This window comes from Lontra canadensis, unplaced genomic scaffold (genome assembly GCF_010015895.1).
Source record: "Lontra canadensis isolate GAN:19392208 unplaced genomic scaffold, GSC_riverotter_1.0 scaffold69, whole genome shotgun sequence".
Lineage (NCBI taxonomy): Eukaryota > Metazoa > Chordata > Mammalia > Carnivora > Mustelidae > Lontra > Lontra canadensis.
In genome coordinates, this window is record NW_022631063.1 from 4,512,149 (window position 1) to 4,533,310 (window position 21,162).

At 34.5% G+C, this 21,162-nt stretch overlaps 1 protein-coding gene across 2 annotated transcripts in view; it reads right to left on the minus strand.

Annotated features, from left to right (window-relative positions):
• SCN7A (sodium voltage-gated channel alpha subunit 7) overlaps positions 1-21,162 on the minus strand; it is a 79,863-nt gene that overhangs the window by 55,221 nt on the left and 3,480 nt on the right. For both annotated transcript variants that reach the window (XM_032880362.1, XM_032880364.1), the window contains exons 2-4: positions 5,015-5,250; positions 1,284-1,396; positions 857-946 (exon numbers count right to left, since the gene is read on the minus strand). In XM_032880362.1, coding sequence (XP_032736253.1) covers positions 857-946; positions 1,284-1,396; positions 5,015-5,236 — 425 coding nt within the window. In that variant the 5' untranslated portion in view covers positions 5,237-5,250. The remainder of the gene's footprint in view (positions 1-856; positions 947-1,283; positions 1,397-5,014; positions 5,251-21,162) is intronic.

Consider the following 21,162-nt stretch of genomic DNA (forward strand, 5'->3'; position numbering starts at 1 on the left):
GAAATAAAATAAAATAAATAAAATAAAATAAAATAAAATAAAAAGAAAAGCTTCTTCTCTAGAAATTTTAATGGGCCTTTCCACTATTTTGGTCTAATATCCAAACTATTCACATCCCTCTAGAAAGAGAGAAGAAATAGAACAGAAAGAAAGCAATAGAAATAACTTTCTTAGAATGGAAAAGAATAAATGTTACTTGAGTTTAAAGCAAATCCAGTGTGGAATTGCAATAGTAAAGAAAAGCTGAGGCACTGAAATAATATATTAATCATTACTAATTAACTTTATACTAAAACCTCATATAGACACAAACATTTAGCTAAATAATCAAACTTTTATATTATGTTGACATAACATGCTGGGAAACAGCAGCTTTTTTTTTTTTTTAAAGATTTTATTTATTTATTTGATAGCGAGAGAGATCACAAGTAGGCAGAGAGGCGGGAGGAGCAGGCTCCCTGCTGAGCAGACAGCCCCATGCGGGGCTCAATCCCAGGACCCTGTGATCATGACCTGAGCTGAAGGCAGAGACTTTAACCCACTGAGCCACCCAGGCGCCCCGGGAAATAGCAGCATTTAAAGTCCAACTAAGAATAAACGAAAGGGCAGAAAAACATTAAAATTTATTAACTGATATATATGTGATTTATTTTTACTTGGAAAATCCATAAACTGTGTTATATGTATAAATATTATCTTATGAAGAATGAGTTTTTATTACAAGGAATATTATATATTAAATATAAATAATAAGTTATAAAATGTTAAATATGTAGTATATAAAGTACTATAATGCAACATGTTAAATATATAAAATCATATGTGAAATAATGTATAATAAAATTATATGACTTACTGTATTGCTGGGCCCCATTTTGGCATCTCAGTCATGGACATAAATATGCAGTCAATCAGGACGCTAATTAAAATGAATAGTCGAAAAAAGGTAAGTTACAGTCAAGGAATAATGGATAAAATAATATTGGAAATATATGTTTCTTTAACAGGTTTATATGTATATACATGAGATAAAATAACTCTTTAAATATTCATATTGAAAAACAAGGAGGATTAAGATTTGTTAATATTTATTACTGTTGAATATACTAGAAAATATACTATAAATGTATTTTCAAATATGGAACACTTGGTGCAGTTGTAATCCAGATTCCAATATGACCTAAAATGAGATATAATTCAAAAGAGAAAAACACTACAGCAATATTTGAATAGAATAGTCACATGTGATACTGGTACAGTCTAAAGCCAACAGAAAAGGATATGGATGCACCAAAATCTTAATCGTTGTTCTTCTAGCTGAATTGAAAGGAGAAAGTGTACACCACGTGGCATTGAATCTGAAGATTGTTCTACTTTTATTTAATACCATGAAAGTCTATAAAATGAAAAAAAAATCAAGTAAAATTACAACTAGGAACTATAAACTCATCCATTATGCAAATTATTGCCAATGATCATTTCAACTGAATTTTAGCTGTTACACTTTTCTTATATTTTGATATTGTTTTACAGACTAAATCAAGTGGAAAGATTTCTTCTTTTAAACATTTTCACTGATATTTAGGATTATATAACTTTTTGTTTTCCAATGTTCTGCCTAACAAAGCCATTTGCCACACTCCAATCCTCAAGTCTTCCTGCAGAACAAATGTAATAGGAAGAAATCTATATCCTAATGGCTCATGAAGATACATTTAAAGAAACCCAAATTTAGTGAATATAAAAAAAATTACTTTTATTTCAAAGCAAAAAATGTGTGTGATTACAACAGCAAAAATGACCCCATTCACTAAGATATTTTACTAATCACTAGTAATTATCTAAGATATAAAACCCCATTTATATGTTATCATTGACACAAACATACCTAAAAATGAAAGTTACATCACGTAAAACTAATATATTGGGATACAGACGCATTAAATCCAAAACGAATGAAAGATCAGAAATATCCTAAAAATGACTTATACATGTACATGTGTACATATGTATGTGTGTATCTATAATATAATATAGAAATTAAAAAGTGTCAGGGCACCTGGGTGGCTCAGTGGGTTAAGCCTCTGCCTTCAGCTCAGGTCATGATCTCAGTGTACTGGGATCGAGCCCTGCGTCGGGCTCTCTGCTCAGTAGGGAGCCTGCTTTCCCCCTTCTCTGTGCCTGCCTCTCTGCCTACTTGTGATCCCTCTATCTCTCTCAAGTAAATAAATAAAATCTTAAAAAAAAAAAAAAAAAGGGGCGCCTGAGTGGCTCAGTGGGTTAAAGCCTCTGCCTTAGGCTCAGGTCATGATCCCAAGGACCTGGGATCGAGCCCCACATCAGGCTCTCTGCTCAGCAGGGAGCCTGCTTCCTCCTCTCTCTTTGCCTGCCTCTCTGCCTACTTGTGATCTCTCTCTCTCTCTGTCAAATAAATAAATAAAATCTTTAAAAAATATTTAAAAAAGTTAAAAAAAGAAATTAAAATGTATCTACCTATGTATGTATGTGTGTATACATCATATATACACTTTTACCATATATACATATCCATTTGGAAAATTCATTTATGATGGTGTGAGTAAAAATACATTATACATGATATTATGCCCATTATAATATAACATTGTATAATATATAGTATACAATGTAATATGATACAATACAGTATACTAAATGATATATGTATAAGTATAATCTATTATATAAAGTATATTATATGTGATATATAATTATATATTAGAGGTATCTATGGTGACTGTATATTGGCATTTATATTTTTGTCTACATATATAAATATATTAGTGAAAACAATTATATATCCATTGATAATTTATGAAAACATGTTCTAAATGGAAACCAACTGTGTTATAATTCTCACTAAAACACTTTTCCAATATACAGTCTGTGGACATTTTGGCATGTATTATAGTTATTTTCCCTCTTTCCATTTCAAATGCAAAAATAAAATAAAAGAGTTCCCCAAAATCTGATTATTTAAAATGTGCTTTTTGTTATTTCCCAGAAGAATATCAATATTCTTACAAGAGGTAATGTATGTATGGGGCACCAGTGTGGTGCAGTTGGTTAAGCATCTGACTCTTGATTTTGGTTCAGGTCCTGATTTCAGGGTTGGGAGATCGAGCCCAGGGTCAGGCTCTGCGCTCAGCGTGGAGTCTGCTTAAGACTCTTTCTGCTCCTCCCCTCCCCAACGCTCTTTCACTCTCCCTCACTCTCTGAAATAAAAAAATAAATCTTAAAAAAAAGAGGTAATATATGTGCAATCAACTAGCCTATGTTTTTGTGAAGAAATGAGTGATTCCAGACATAACAATTTTCCAGTTAATGTTTAAGTGCTAAAATTATTTAATTTTAGGATTATTTGTTGGTATGCCACCCTTAACAGAATAAACTGAATATAATTCACATTTTTAATACTTTGTATCATCATTAATATTAATACTTCTTATACAAACTATCCTTACAATTTTTGGCATGTTTCATTTTTCAAAATCCTTGGTTTTGTCTTCAATAACAAACTTAGATTTGCCTACCATATCTGTAAACACTACAAAGAACTCAGAACTCTGCTAGATTAGAGTTACTTCTAAGGTTATTATGCTAAGTCAACTATTAGGACTTAAGCATAGCAAAAGTGAAAACAGAGATAATTGAGATGACAACTTACGTTTTCACTAAAATATTCTGAAGATTTTACAGGTGTTTTACAGCTAATGTTACATAATGCCCATGGAAGCTACAAGAGATACTGGAGTCTTTGTTAATAAATACATTTACAATGCCAATACTTTTCCATCATGCAAAATATTTGAAAGAGTTATGTTTATGCAAAATCATCACTTTGTCTCCCGTCCAGAGACTTTGGTTCAATTCCATTTTGCCCATTTGGTAATATTATGAATATCAAATTACATTTGTCCACAACAGAGCTAATCTTCATATCTCCCAAGCTTAATCTTTTTTAGAATTATTTCAATTTTATAAGTAGCACCACCATTATTCCAGGTTAGAAATTTTTGGATTATTAGTCTGTCTTCAAATCCTGTTGTTTCTTCTCAGGTTTGCTACATTTTTCCCTCCTCCAAGACCCTCCTATAATCAGGTTTCTTGACTTCAGGTGTCGATTACTCTGTTTCTTATACCATCTTTCTGACCCTAGCTTTTCTATGCAATAGTAATTTAGAAGTCTTAGATTAAACTTACTTAAACATTGCATTCATCACATCCTTTTGGCCATCATGTTAAATCCATGTTGGCATCTTCACTTCCTCATTCTTTCATTTCCCACACTTGCAATAAGGGTAGAGTTCTATCATACCCTGTCTCTTCTCTATTCCAACTAATATCAAGATCTTCCCTTTGCACTGTTAAAATGTGAAGTGTTCTCCAAGCTGTAATTCAAATTCTATTTTCTTAAGGAAGACTCTTCCAGCTTTGTCAACCCACACAGATCTCTGGTTTTACTAAGCATAATTATTCTTATTTTCATCATTTTTGTGCTTGTTTTGGAATTGTTCAAATACTTAGTTTGCTCCTCAAGTCATTCCCAGGATAAGATAGGATGTGAATGTATGAATTAATAAAAATGGTAAATAAAATATAGGAATATAGGTTGGTTTATTTTCTCAACTACTGAATAAGCTTATTCAGTTGAACATTTAAAATTGTTGTACATATTATAAAAATTTTATATTATAGTTCTTTTAAAATCAGTAACCTTAAGTAGCCAGTCAACATGCTCCCACAAAACAAGTCATTTACATTAAGGCATCACAGTATAGCCTATTAAAAGTAGAGTAACTTCCAACAAACTAACCTAACAGGAAAGCCATCAGATTTGATAAAAATCCTAAATATTTGTGAAATTTCTTATCCATTTTTTTACAACTTAAAATAACTTTGACTTACTTTTCATTCTTTTTTAATCATATCTCAATTATACTTTTCATACTTCTGAAAAAAATAATGAAAATGTAGTCGGTCAATAAAGCCTTACATTTTTATTCTTATAGTATGGATCCACATCTTCCAAGGGCTCCAACACCATTCCTCGAGAGAGATTCCCATAAACAAATGGAAGCTCTTTTCCAACTTCCAAGTCAGTGTTTGGCTTTAAATCTCTTTGTTCCTCACTGTGTTTTTTAGCAAGATGCTGTTTCATAAGTTCAAGAGATTCTCTGGTGAAGGGGACAAGGCCCTTTTGTTCTAGGGAAGCCATTTCCAATTTTGTACCTGCAAGAAATGTATTTTCTTTAGTTCTATATAAAATTTGTGTATATAAAGAAAAATTTTCAATTGCAAATGGTTAGGATATGATTGAAAGAGAGCAGCAAACTGAATATACACATTCAAAGAAAATTCCCGAGTTTTGTAGATATGAGTTGTTAAACTAGATTTTATTATACTTGATATTATACTTATTTGTAAGTTCATTGAGATCTTCTTTTCAGTTTCTTCCTCATAATAAAAGAGTTCTAAAGTTCTAGAGATTGTTGGGGAACAAAACCCAATTATTTCTTTCTCAGCTGTATTTAACCGTTAACTAAACTTTTGTTCCTTAAACTCATTTTTCATTGGCTTTGGGCCCCATTCTTCTGTATCTCCTCTTATAGTTCGATTATTTCCCTCACTCAGTACTTTCTCCCAAATTTTAACCGGATATCCTTTAAAATATGCCTTTCCTTTTTGTTATATTCATGTTTTTGGTGAATACATAGGCAAACAATGAGTTTCAATTACTGTACATGGATATCTACCAAGTACATTTCCTGAAACACTCTCTTCCTCTCAATTATTCATGTGGCAATCATACCAATAATGCAATTTTTAACAAGTAAAAAAAAAATTCATTGTTTTCCTGAATGACCAAAACTGCTCTTTAACCTTTTAACCATAGTAAAAACAAACACACACAAATACACAAATTTAATACCTTGAAAATTATTTGTGAAATTTGTGTCATCAATTCCTCTGAACAAAATAATTTTCTTACAATTATTTTCAACTATGTATTTAAATAGTATTTAAATACATAGTTGAAAATAACTGTATAGATATCTATGTGAAGGTAGACATCTTTATAATTCTATATCTGGATTGTGTTAGTAGTCTCTACAGGTTTCTCTCAGTTCTAAATCTTTGCCTATTTCAAGTCATCCTACAGGCCACTGAAGTTAGTTTTCATTAAATATAATTTCATGTATCAATTTCCCATTCATGAACTTTGTTTTATTCTCTCACACAAAAATATGTTCTTTTGCTGATTTTCTCCATCCTATTTCCTGTTGAACACACCTCACATATCATACTTTATTGAGGGGAGTCAAAATGCTTTGAATTAGTACAATTTATAAATACAAGCTACAGATAACTGACGTTTACTTTTAAATATGGAATCTTCGTTTAAAATATTTAATGAGGTTTCAAAATTGTATTCCTTACATGGAATTCCTTGAATACATATTAAGTAGTTTCTTAACAACTCATGGTTATAGACAAGTATAAACAAAAATAGTCATGAACCTTGGAATTAAATAGACCTACATTCAAATCCTAAATTCTGTTTTAATGTTCTTAGTGCTGTCAGTAAAATTACTTAATGTTCTTGAACCTGTCAGTCATAAAATTGGGATTCCTTCTCATGTTAAAGAAGAATAAAGTAGAATAATATGGTGAAAATGCATAGTACAGTGATTGGCACACAATAGGTGGGAAGTAAATATGAGTTTTCAATTATGTAAGATTTTATATTTTAGGATAATGGGCCAAATTTAATAGCATAATATGTAATAGGAATACATGTAAGGTTTTGAAATTTGAACCAAAACAACCCATCTATACAATGCAATAGGTATGTTTTTGCAGCAGAAAAAACTGCCAAGGGGTTTTACTTAATAATAATTGTAATATAAATCAATACTGGTTTTTTTTCTGCCAAAAAACCCTAATAGAACTTCTGTCTGTTTAGAAGGAAGATGGAGGAGGCAGTCTTTATTTTGCTGCATTCCATGACCACACCTGAGAAGCCTGTGTGTAAACTGAAGGGTCTTCATATGGGATCAGAATTTTGATTAGACTCAAATCACACTATCTATAGACCAGTTAAAAGAATGGAGGGAGTATATGTTAGTTGAAAGTAGAAAAGAGTCAAGTGGAACACTATTGATTACTAATATCTCAATGATTCTCACAGTAGAAGAGAAATTAAATTTAAATACTTTTAATAAAAAGAAAAGATGAACTAGGAACACTGAGCTGCAGCAGAATACATTTGGCTTAAAATAATAAAATACTTTTTAATAGCTGTCAAGACATGGAACAGGTTGATGTGGACATTAATTCTTCCTTGTAAGTAGCAATATGAAAGCACACACTCCTTGACACTTGGGTAGAATAATTTAAATGGGTCCAAATATTGATTGGTTGCCACCTTATAATTTTAGAACTTTCCAATCTTAAAATCTTTGGACTGAATTTTCACAGAGTACATGACCTAAAACTCTGGGCTAACCATTAGCTAAACTGAATCTATGCAGCACTGAATTAACAAAATCAAAAGCGTCTTTTTTCTTTTCAAATTACAATAAAGGTACCTCTTATATCTTATATTTTTTGGATCTACTATAACAGCTAACAAATATTATTAAGCTTATATATGTAAAGAATATTGTCCTTAAAAGTAGATACAAAGAGAGGTTCAAACTTATTGCAAAGATGCTGTTATTACTGCAAATATTTTTGAACACTTTCCATCGAAACCTCAAAATTAAATTTGCAAGCCAGTTTTTTTTTAAGCTTATTTATTAAAATAATCTCTACACCCAATGTGGGGCTCGAACTCACGACCCTAAGATCAAGAGCCACATGCTCCACTAACTGAGCCAGCCAGGTGCCCCTGCAAGCCAGTCTTCTTATTACATTGTCCAAATATAATATTCTTTTCCTGTTATCACCTCCTACATAGCAAAATAATCTTTGATTCCTTAATATGTCACCTACTAGCTACAAGACCTTGATAACGTAGATTGTCATACTTCCCTCATATGTAAACTTTGGAATCCCTTATGTATCTCACAAGGTCACAAGTATGAAACCAGACCATATACCGAAATCCTGGGCCATAGTACTGACTTTGCCAGTGCTAATTCTCTCTCCCAATCCAGTCAGTTAACCCAGAAGTCATCTCTAGTAATGATTTTGATGCTGAATGAAACCACTCTGGGTTGTTGACTAGGTGAATGAACGGAGAGTGGGCATTCTCTTCTATGGTATGACAAAGAAAAGCAAGCATTATCAAATGGAACTGGCTTGCATCCGACTTTTAAATGGCTGAGTGCAGACTTTAAATTATTGATCATTACCTCATAATTCAGTGAAAGCATTTCTGTGGGGAATTTATAAAATATGGTCAGGCACTATGCTTTCCAGTGAATGATCTTAATATAATATGAAAGCCTGAAAAATATAGAAAGATTAATAGTTAATCTGTCTATTAGAATGCCTTTCTAAAAATCTGAAGAGCTAAAGTAAGCTTTTGGCAAAAATTGTATCAATGTCACCTCAGACTTGGCTTTTAACAAGTTCCAGTTGTACTGATAGTTTATATTGTTGATTCGAGTGCAAGCCCCAGTTCTCTTGGACATGAGTTGAAAGGAGCAGCCAGCAGCATCAGTGTGGGGAAAAGAGATGCATTCTTTTGAAAAATATTCTCCTTAAAACAAATTTCAAACATTTGAACCTAGGCCAGTATTTATCATAACAATAATGGCAATTTTAATTGTAGTTACAATTACTGAGTGACTATCATTTGAGAGGCACTGAACTAGAGGTGTCTAATTCTATGATCTCATATTCTCACATATTATCTCTGTGAGGGAACAGGGATTGATGAGTCTCATGATTTCTCCATCACTGTATAGCTAGTTAGGTGGTAAAGGGAGATGCTAACTCAGGTGTTTCTAAATCTAAATTTGGGTATCTTTAAACTATACCACAAAAGTGTTTATAAGCTATAAATTTTCAGATAAGTGTAAACAATTGCTACCTCAGTATAGCCACCTTAGAGATATCCAAAAACCACTAGAGTAAACTGTTTCACTGAGTAACTGACAGGTTGATGTCATGTGGAATTGTCTGGAAATTTTCTTTATTGTAAATGTTGTCAAACTCAAATATTTTGGAAGTTTTTGTAAAATTGAAGGTGAGCTAGCATAGTGGACATTAATTTGGAGGGGAGGAGGTGCTGCTGCCTGGCATGGTGATCTTCTACACTGATTTAGAAAATTTGTCATTGTATGAATCATGGTGGGAGTCCTCCTGCAAAAGAAGTGGAAAGGAAAGCTAATGTAGATAACGATTTTCCAGGGTCTCATGGGTCTAAGGAGTGACAACATGACCTTTCCAAGCAAACCAACTGCATCAGCTCAAGATTTCTAATTTTGATTTAATGACACAAAATGAGAGGCAGTGGAGAATCCCTTTTTTTTTTTTTTTTTTTTTTTCAAGAGAGAAAGAAGCTTCAGCAGAAACTTTCAGCAGTTTTGGAAGCAATAGTAGCAATAGAGGCAGTAGCAGTGACAAGTGCTATACTTTTGGTGAGCAGAGGTATTATGATGCTCACTGGACTGCTTCTGCCAGTTGTTGGCTGTGATCTTGGCTATGACTTAGGACACTGCCTATGCCCCCTCCCCCTATTTTCTTTTGCAGATACCCAGATTTAAGATTACTGAGAATTGAGTTTTAATCTATCACATGATTTTATTTTCCACAGACTGATTTTGTTACTGTCCTTAAGCATAATTTGAAGTATCAGTATAATATAGAATCTACATAAAAACTAAATAGTTTGCTTCAAACACGAATGGAAAAATAGAAGTTATTAAATAACTGACACAAGGAAGCTCATGGAAAATGCTTCCCCCCACATTATTTTCATAATTAGGGTAAGCATTTTCTCTGTTAGTCATTTTAAATAAATTTAGAACTTATTTTCCCTATTGTTTTTGGAGCATGAAAGTGTGCAAATGAATCTGGTTTTTTTAACAAGCATTTTGAAGTTCAGTCATTCTCTGCTTTCTAGTTAATGCCGATTGTGTGGGTTTTGTATAGTTATGTTTTTCTTTTTGTCCTGTATTATTCATGGAGTATATATGTGGAGGTTCAGAATTGGGCAGTGTCCATTATCCTTGTTGCATATACTCCTTTTTAAAAATGTTTTTAAATTATTTTTAATTATTTTAATAAAATTTTTAATTTTATTTTTTTTTTAGTGTTCCAAGATTCATAATAACCAAATAAAACTTAGATGTTTGGTGATTTAGATGAAAAATAAATTTTAAAAAATCTAAACATCTAAGTTATAAAAAGAAAACTTAAATGAACACATTTATGATAATTTAAAAAGGAAATCCTAATTTTTTTTTTTTAAAGATTTATTTATTTGACAGACATAGATCACAAGTAGGCAGAGAGTCAGGCAGAGAGAGGAAGGGAAGCAGGCTCCCCGCTGTGCAGAGAGCCCGATGCGGGGCTCGATCCCAGGACCCTGGGATCATGACCTGAGCTGAAGGCAGCGGCTTTAACCCACTGAGCCACCCAGGCGCCCCAGGAAATCCTAATTTAATGAAGCAAACTACTGGCTAGAATTTGAGGAAATAAGCACTCCAATAAACCTTTTTTTTTTTTTTTTGGTAGTGTTAATAATACAACTTTTCTAGAAGGAAATCTAGAACTAATTATCTAAGTTAAAATGTATATACTTTATCCCAGCAATTTGAGTAACAGAAATTGAGTTATAGAAATTTACTTCATTGGGTGATGCCTGGGTGGCTCAGCCAGTTAAGCATCTGCCTTTAGCTCAGGCCATGATCCCCAGGTCTTGGGATGAGTCTCGCATCAGGCTCCTTTCTCAGCAGGGAGCCTGCTTCTCTCTTTGCCTGTTGCTCCCCCCTTCTTGTGCTCTCCCTCTAACAAATAAATAAATAAAATCTTTAAGAATAAATAAATAAATAAATAAAGCAGTTCTCTAGAGAGAACTCTAGAGAATGTATTTTTAAAAAGAAAGAGAATGTATTTAAAAAAATGTATTTAAAAAAAGAAAATTACTTAATTGGTATACCTCAAACCAATTTCTATTCATGAGATTGCTCAGAGTAGTATTTTGATAGCTAAGAATAAAGCAGTCATGATATCATGATATCAGGTGCATCTACTAAAATATGTTCACACACACACACACACACACACACCTGGATCATATGATTGACTGCTCTACCATATAAAGTGTATGGAATATGGAAGAAGTATCAGTTTAGATTAGGGAAAGATGAGGTAATGTTTTGTATTTTTGGGGTTTGAGGTATATCTGAATTATCCAAAATCAAAAATTCAGATATTAATTAGGAATTTGGATCTGGAGCTTAATAAAGATAATTAGACTATATATGTATGTGTATATTATTAGACTATATACATATGTGTATATTTTATATACATACATAAATATATGTATATATATTATTGTACATATATATACCAAATATGGTTATATAGTTTTATAGATATATAAATAGTTGAAATTTATATATCAAAAAATTATGTATCCTTGCAAATGTAAAATTCTTTATAGAATGATATTAAGGACAGTCCATTGAAAAGCACCTACCTATCATTTAACATTTATGATTTTAAAAAGTTTATAAAGCAAGTGATTTTATGTATCACTACTAATAAGTGTTTTAGTGTTTTAAATCACATGGATGAAAAATAAATCACAAAACAATTACATGGATAAAAAATAAGAGATGTCATTCAAAATACTGAAAGCACTTAAAGAAAAGTGGCATATGTTAGGAAACAATAATAAGATGTTTACTGGCTTCTCATCACAAAAATACAGAAACCAGAAGACCATGTAATAATGTCTTTAAAGTGTTGGAAGAAAAAAAAAGGTAAATCTAGAATTCCACATAAAGTAAAAGTATCTTCCAAGAAAGAACACAAAGATATTTTTAGATGTTTTAGCTGGAAATTTAGATTTTCAAGAAGAAATGAAGAGTAAGAGATTTGGTAAATATGTAGAAAAATATAAAAAACAAGTATAATTACCCAAAAGAGGAGACAGCCCAGTTGTCCATGAAGAGAACAGACAGAAAAATAAAAACTGTGGACTCTTATATAATAGAACACAATCCCAGCAATAAAAACAAATGAAGTAATGATAGACAAGCATTATACTGAGTGAAAGAAGCCTTCCAGCAAGTATCACAAACTATACGATCCACTTTATATGAAGTGCTAGAACAGACAAACTAATCTCTAGGTGTGGAACAGGAATTGCGTGGGAGGGATGATAGAACTTTCTGGGGTGAAAATGATGTTCAACAGCCTCTTAGGACTTCAGAGCACAAGGCTATACATGTTGGTGAACACTGGCCAAACGATACCCTTCAAGTTTGTGCATTTTACATTTTTTAACCTTTAAAAAGCCCATAAACAGAGTGTGTGGATGGCTCAGTCAATTAAGCGTCCGACTTTTGATTTCAGCTCAGGTCGTGGTTTCAGCCCTGCATTGGGCTCTGTGCTGAACATGAAGCCTGCTTAAAATTCTTAGTCTCCCCCCCATGCCCCCAAATAAATAAATAAAAATAAGAAAATAAAAAAGTCTATAAACAAATACTGAATTCTACTTAAATATATGAATTATATATAGTGTTTATTGTGAGGTCTGCTGGTGTTTGCAACTTATTTTGAAAAGCAATATGGAAATATAAAGAATGGACAGATGGTTTGAGGAATGCATGGATAGATAAATGATAAGTTAAATATTATAAAATGACAATTGAAGACTCTAGATTCTGAGTGTATGGGTGTTCATTACACAGGTCCGTCAATTTTTCTGTAAGTTTAAAATATTAATAAAAATTTAATAAAAATTTGGAAAAATGTTTGGTTCTAGAGCTAGATTATCTGGATTCAAACCTGAGCTTTAACACTTTCTAACTATGACCTTGAGCAAAATACTTAACCTCTCCATTCCTCAGTTTCCTCAACCATAAACATGAATAGGAAGTGGGAATAAGAAGGGGAATGTGAGCATTGAAAGAGTTAATAAATATAAAGCACCTAGAACAGTGTCTGCTGGTTACTACACAATAAATACTAGCTATTACTATTTTTAATCCTTTACAGCATGGTATTTTTATGTTTAACCACCTTTTTAATTGAAATTATTATTTCATGGAATTTATAAAAAGAATAGGCAGAATGTTATTTAATTTCTTTCTTTTTTAAGATTTAATTATTTTAGCAGGTGTGGCAGAGTCTCAAGTAGACTCTGCACTGAGCACGGGGCTTGATGCAGACGGAGCTGCATCCGAGCTGCATCTCATGACTCTGAGATCATGACCTGAGCTAAAACCAAGAGTCAGCTGCTTAACTGACTGCTACCCAGGTGCCCCTTATTTAATTTCTTACTGATAAATCAAAGTAATAATATTCAATTATAGTAACTGCAACACTGACATCCTTTTTTTTCTTTAAGATTTTTATATGTTTGACATAGAGACAGCGAGAGAGGGAACACAAGTAGGGGGAGCAGCAGAGGGAGAGGGAGAAGCAGGCTCCTCACTAAGCAGGGAGCCCGATGACCTGAGGCTGGATCCCAGCACCTTGGGATCATGACCTGAGCCAAAGGTAGACAGTTAATATAACTGAGCCCCCCAGGCACCCTGAGGAATACTGAGCAATACTGTGACATCCTTAAATAATTTTTAAAACTCAAAGAGTTCTGCTTTTTACATTTTCTTCTGCTTTACTTATTTATATCTCTTTTATTGTCAGACTTCTAGATTTTATTCCTTCTGCTTACAAGTTACTTGCTTCTATCTGCTTCTTCTTCTAATAATTGCCTCCAGCAATCTTGGCAGTCCAAGATTTCCAATGGGGGGGAAAAATCAACCAAACTTTAAAGTTCTGGCTCTTCTAAAACTTCTCCCTCCTCCCTATCCTAAGTGTTGTTTTCTTATCCTGAGATATAGCTGGAAGGATTGAGATTGATGAAGGTTGACTCTTGGATAAATAAGGCAGAACACACATCCCTTAAGATTCCTAGATTCCACTAAGCTGTAGAAGAAGCTGATGGTGTTTCTTTTTATTATAAGAATAATCTAAAGTATGTCACAGTTATTACCCAGTGACTTAATGTCTCAATGGTATAACTATTTCTATGTAGGTAGACTGACTGGAAGGCAGCTGGCTGAAGAGACTTAACATAACATAAATAGCCAGTAAGCATACAAGCTCCAGCCTCTAAAACTGGTTCAGGCTTCATTCCATTTACTATATAATTCATATTTCTGGATTCTTTGTGTATTTCCATCTTTTCACTCCAGTTAGTGACCACTTTGTTTACTGCCAACTATTTTTCTCGGCCCTGGAATTGTTTACTCTTTCCTGACTTAAATGACTTTTGATTTTATGGCTCAGATCTTTACATTCTCTGTAATTATGTTCTGCCCAGAGTTCAGTCAATTTTAGCCAAGTCTCCTCAATATGTGTGTCTGATCTAGTACTGACCCACTTTGGATCTTTGTTCTGGGCTTTTGGTGGCTTCAGATTTCGTGATTGTTACCTTTTATCCCTCCTTAGTTCCCTTGTCCTAACCCCTCTCAGACCCCTTGGAGCAGATTATTGGAATAGGTTACATCTCAGAAAGAACTATGATTTTTAAATTTTTAAGTTTTAAATTTTTTTATTATATTTTTAAATTTTTATTATGATCTTATAATATATAAAATATTATATATAATATAATGTACATGGTATATAATTATAATTATTTTATAATTTTATTATGAATTTTTAAATTATTTTTATTTTTTATTATAAAAATCACATTTTTATTATAGTTCTATAATTTAACATTTTAATTTTAGATATATTTGAAAATAGAGCTTCAATTTTTCTTTAAAAAACAGTTCTCACTGTAAGGGCCTACTTAGCCAGAGTGAGCCATTTTGTTGTTTATGCAGTAAACTTAGATTGACCCTGCCCCCCCCCACGAGGAACTTACTTAGAAACAAGTCTGGGAAACCAGTAAAATATGACTGACCAGCCCCTGATAACAGAGCCCATATACCAGGACATGTCAGGTCAGGGGGAGGTAATAGAGACCAGAATACAAGGATGAGTCAAGCCAGGTGGAGACATCCAATCAGGAAAGCACCTCCCTAACCACCCAAGAATGTGGGCCCTGCCTTTTGGGCCCCAATTCTGACCAGAGTGATAGGCTAGTTTGAATAGCTACTATAGGGTGAATTGTAATTCAATTGGCCACCTGGTGGCCAGGCTCAACCACATGGCCTTTACTCTATAAAAGTTAGTCTGTGAGGCTGGGAGGGGTCGCCTCTTTGCAAGAGATGGCCCTGGCTGGTCAGTTTGATTCTCGATGCTTGGTGGGAAATGAAGCTTTGCTTGACCTTTGCATTGTATCAGTCTCGCTCCTTTGACCATGGACCTAACACTCACATTTTGATATGTAATTTATTTATTTATTTAATTTTTTTTTTAAGATTTTATTTATTTATTTAACAGACAGAGATCACAAGTAGGCAGAGAGGCAGGCAGAGAGAGAGGAAGGGAAGCAGGCTCCCTGCTGAACAGAGAGCCCAACATGGGGCTCAATCCCAGGACCCTGGGATCATGACCTGAGCCGAAGGCAGAGGCTTTAACCCACTGAGCCACCCAGGCGCCCCTTGATATGTCATTTATGACAGTAAGTTTAACCACGGTGTTTGCTTTTGACATAATTTATTTAGCAATCATTGTGGGATATATACTTACTAGGTGCCAAGCACTGTGCCAGACAGAAGTGCTGGAAATATTAATAACATACAGTCACTGAATTTAAGGACAATGGGAGACAGACTTGTAAGCAAATAAGAACCATGTCATCTTGGTCATCTCTGAAAACTAAGCTTCAAGAGCAACAAAAACTGGAATTAAAATCATCTCCAAAATGTCAAAATTTCCAATAATCAGAACAATTAATGTCTCTCTTCTTGAGAGAGGTGCAGTCTAAGACATTAAGCTTCAGAATGACATAGTCAATATACCCAATAGAATTAGAAGTCCGTAAACAGGGTCAGATAGCAAAGTCTCTCTTTTTGTACCAGACTGCAAATTTAGGAAGAACAGTGAACAGAAGGAAAACTTTGTGGCAGTTGAAACACCACTGTGTTGCAGTTGCATCCACCACTGTGGATGCAGTTGACTGGGAACAGGATCTCAGTGAGGGTCTCCTGCCTCACTAAGTAATTTCACTATACATAAAAGTGATGAAGACAATAGGAAGTGAGGTTGCCAGGAACACAAAAGTAAAGTTGATTCTGTCTTAAATATTCCTACTCGAATCTCCCAAGACAATGAAGGTTTTGATCCCCACTAATCAGTCTGTGAAGGGAATCTAACTCAACATTCCAAATCACTTGATGTCCCAAATTTCTCCAGATGTTCTCAAAATTTCTATTGCTTTGTGAAATTGACCTCTAGAATTTCTGAATTATCCCTTGTTACCCCAACAAAATGAGCAAGTTGTAAAGGAGCCAGGATCTTCCTAGAATTGTATTCATAGTGAACTCAATCTGTCAGATCCTTGACCAAAAATTTTTGACCAGAGGCCATGTTAGGGTTCAACAATTGAGAGAAAAGTACCCTTTGTTTCTTCTCAGAGGAATGCAAAGGGCCTCTGTCAGGCAACCAGATTCTACAATTTGCCTTCAATCCTGAAGTACTTGATGCAACTGGCTCCTCTGATTTGTAAGACCTGACCCGGTTTCTGTTTGAAAAAACCCAAACTGGCACTCTCCCTTGAGCTTTTGGGGACATTCACAACAAGCTGACCTCCCTAAGCATCCTCTTAATCTGCACTGACACTGTTAGAGTTCCTTGAACCTTCATTTTTGCCCACCTTTGAGTAGTAGAACTGAACTCAGAGATCCACAGACTGCCCGAAATCTGTGACCAGATAGAAGTGTTCAGAGCCAGTTGTCACATAAAGACAATCATAGACCTCTAGCACCTAGTTTGGCTCTGGCTTAACTTGAGATGGGCACAAGACTTGAACAATGTAGCATACTGTGGGCAGCTGACTAGATGTGAATCCTGGGGCCTCTGAGAGTACAGAGAAGGTAAGAGGATGGTGGTACTGAAAGCTGTATGGAAAGAAAATCCTCTTCACAGTGGATTTGAATTATACCAGCTCTTGACTGCATATTAGAAGTCTCCTGGTGCTAATATTGAAAATCTAGAAAGCAGCAGCCCAAGCCACACAGATAATTTCAGAATATCTTGAGCTTGGGCCTCTTGAGATAAATCTAATGCAGCTTGCTAGACAGATTCTTTTGGCTAATAGCCAGGCTTCATCCATCCACATTTATAAAGAAAGCAGAGACATCATTACATTTTGGGGAATTTTTTTTTCTTGTCTGAGCTCCTAACTATGAGAGATGAAGCTATACCAGAATTGCTAAGGCAAATACCTGCTTAGGAACATAACTCCTCCAGAAGACTCATGTGTTTTTCACCTCTTTAGGTACTTTTTTTTTTTTTTTTTTTTTTTACTCCTCAGCTCTAAAACAGTCCTCATTCTTTGCCTGTTTAGTTGGCAATGATCTTACCAGATGTTGCTGCCATTTTGCCACAGAGGTCCTGGTACAAAATAGCTCTAATGTTTAAAATCAAAGAAATGCAACTGGGACATCTACCTTATCCTATTGCTTCCAGTTCCTTCCAAGATAATGAATCTTTTTCCTTCTACTCTTCCTCTTGTTTCCAGTACATCTAATCTCATATTTAAGTAGCATGGCCAAAAGTCACAGTTTTAGAGGACAGTTTGGATTTATATCTATTGTTGAGAACTAATTATTTTTTTTAAAGATTTTATTTATTTATTTGACAGAGAGAGAGATCACAAGTATGCAGAGAGACAGGTAGAGAAAGAGGGGGAAGCAGGCTCCCCACTGAGCAGAGAGCCCGATGCGGGGCTCGATCCCAGGACCCTGAGATCATGACCTAAGGCGAAGGCAGAAGCTTAACCCACTGAGCCACCCAGGTGCCCCAAGAACTAATTATTAATAGCATTCTTTTTCCTTTTCAAAATCATCTTTAGTGGGATGACGAATGACACAGCCATCCAAGCAGATAACCAATGCTCCATCTCTTTAGCTGAGTTCCAAGGGAAGAGACTATGTGGATAGAATTCTGTATTGGCAACTACAGCTGCATCTTCTTAGAGATAATGAAGTACAGGTAAAAAAGATGATTCCAGAAGTCAGTGTTTTTCCTCTCACTCTCCTCCCCTATCCCTTAGTTTGATTCCCAAAGTAGAGCCTGCCAATAATGCAGTCAGGCTGGGAAGACAGAGTCCCCACATGTAGGAAATGACTGCCCCAGGGCACACTCAACTCCTTTACTTTCTTCCCACTTCAGGGAATGGGAACCACAACATTTAATAATCAACCTCTCTGCTTTCTGGGATGCTGGAGTTGATCCTAGGATGAGCTAGAGTAGTTTTGTCAAAGAGAATTATGAGATGTTCCACTGTATACCAGGTAATATATATTTATTCTCCTAATGTATTTACTAAAAAGATTCATGGTAGCTCACAAGGGTGTAGATCAGATAGGAAGATAATATAAATTAAGAAAAATAAAACAAAAATAAAAATAAGACAGTGGATCCACAGAGTAAGGATAATACCCCAAATGTCAATTTCACTCGGACGTGGAATAGGAAATAAGGGTAAAAAGACTTCTCACTTAGTTTCCAAAGTATTTTCTCTATCAGACATGGACAATGCATCAAGCTTATTGCACCAATGACATTCAGATAACTTAAAAAAAGTAATGACAGTAGTGACAAAGCTGATAAACAAATTAACTTGAGACTGGAAGGTATTACATGCATAAGTGAAGGAGACAGAGCTAATGTGATCATTAAACTGAATCTATAGTGTTGAGAATGTAGGAAGCATACCAGCTTTAGTGAAGTGACCAATTTAGATTGACATTTTTGTTCATTGAGACCACTTAAATGCACTTCCTATATATATTATGGCTTACATTACATCCTTCCCACATTCTGTGATGACTCACAGCTAAATTCTCTGGTGTAGAGCCTTTTCCTTTAGAGCTCTCTCTCCCTTTTTTTTCTCCAGAATTTGGGACTCAAATGATATGAGAGGCATTGATTTTTTTCTTATGGAGGATACAAAAATAATATCACTGTCTTTTAGAAAGTAGAAAGCTATGAAGAAAGGTGACTGAAGCTCATGAAATTTTGACATATATGGATAAGATTAAAATAGTCAATAATTTTTACCGGAAAGTTCTAGAACACATCACTGAAACTCTTCTCAATGGATGCAACCCTGATATGGAAGCAACGGGCACCCTCACACAGTTCAGCTAGAAGGGTAAATAAGCACATTATTTTTTTCTGTTTGGCAATAGTTTCTAAATTAAAGTTGCATGTACTCATTGGCCCTCAATTAAGTTGTCCTATAAATATTCTTGTTGAAGTTTGAGAAAGTATGTTTGCCAAGATATTACTCACACCACACTTTCAGTTCCAAAGACTAGAAATAATCAAATAGTCTGTCCTAAGGAACTGATACCATAAATTTCAAAATCTTGCTATCACGGAATGCTATTTAGTAATACTGAAAAATGAGACACATATGTCTGTGCTCACATGGAAAGATTCCCAAAGTAAATTAGTGAAAACCTAATGTTGAAATTAGGTTACACTGTTCACCTTTGACTAAAGTATTTTATAAGAACTACATACATAGTGTTAAATATGCTAGTTCATGCATAATGATGCCCCTCTGGAAGGAAGGAAGTTGGTACATCTATGGAGAGGGATGGAAAAACTGTCAGGGAATTTTGTCACCTTCTGGCTAATATTTCTATACTACTTGAACATAATTTACCATATATTTATACATGACATTTTCATATATTTCATATATTCTGACAATTTCAGCCAAGTATTCCTAGAATACATCATCCTGCAGAGGAAAATTGTAAATAAGTAACTTTCTCAAAAACATATGTAGGCATTGCCATTTTGTTTTGATTATATTCTGTAAGAATTATAATCCAAGAATTCTTCTGGATTAAAAAACTAGTAACACACCCTTGTAAATAAATGAGTACCACCAAAAATCCCAACAGACAAGTCCCAACTGTCCCTTAAATAAAAAGATCTCTTCTGAAAACTGAATTCCTTTGCCAACTTAGTAAACTTGGATTCTAGTAATGGTTCATTAAAATGATCAGGAGATGAGATCTTCACAAGTATCTTCTTGCCAGGGAGGAGTGCAGGTCATACACATTCAGAGTGGTACAACTTATACTGAAGAGAAGAAATCTGGACAAAAGTATTATGTGACAAAATCTTAGCATCTGGTCTCAAATACACTTACCAGAATTAGCCCATGGAAAGCTCAGTGGATATTTGAAAGCCCCTGAGTGGATGCAAGACAGTAAGTCACTGTGTAAGATGGAGTCTCAGAAGTGAACCATTATGACCACCAATGCAGGCAGGGAATGCTTCCAGGAACATGAAGGAAAGCTGCCTCAGTTTTAACTAAGCCCACTTGAACTTCTCTATAGCAACCTCATGGTTCACTAGCATGGTTCCCTTATTTCTATGGATACAATAACAACTTCCAAGCTGTGCCTGTCCAGCCTACCAAAACAAGCATATTGGGGAAAAGCCAGAATCTTTACAGAACTAACTGTTCTTGTGACCCTAGTCAGTCAGACCCTTGACCAGAAGAACCTGGCCAGAGTCCATTTAAGAACTCAGGAAGGAGGAATGAATTTTTGCCCCTGCTAGAATAATACAAAGGAGAGATTGTTATACATGTAACTTCTATACCCATCAGGAATCCTGAGGCCTTTTTGCGTATCGTTTTAGATACAATCAGATCTATGGGATACAAAATTTTTTTAAAAAATTCCAAAACTGGCACATTTACTGGAATCCTGGAGGCCTCTTAGAACTGGCTACTTGCCTCTGCTTCTGATCACTCTGAAAGAGTTGGTCTGCATTTCCAGGATCTACTCTCACCCCAAAACT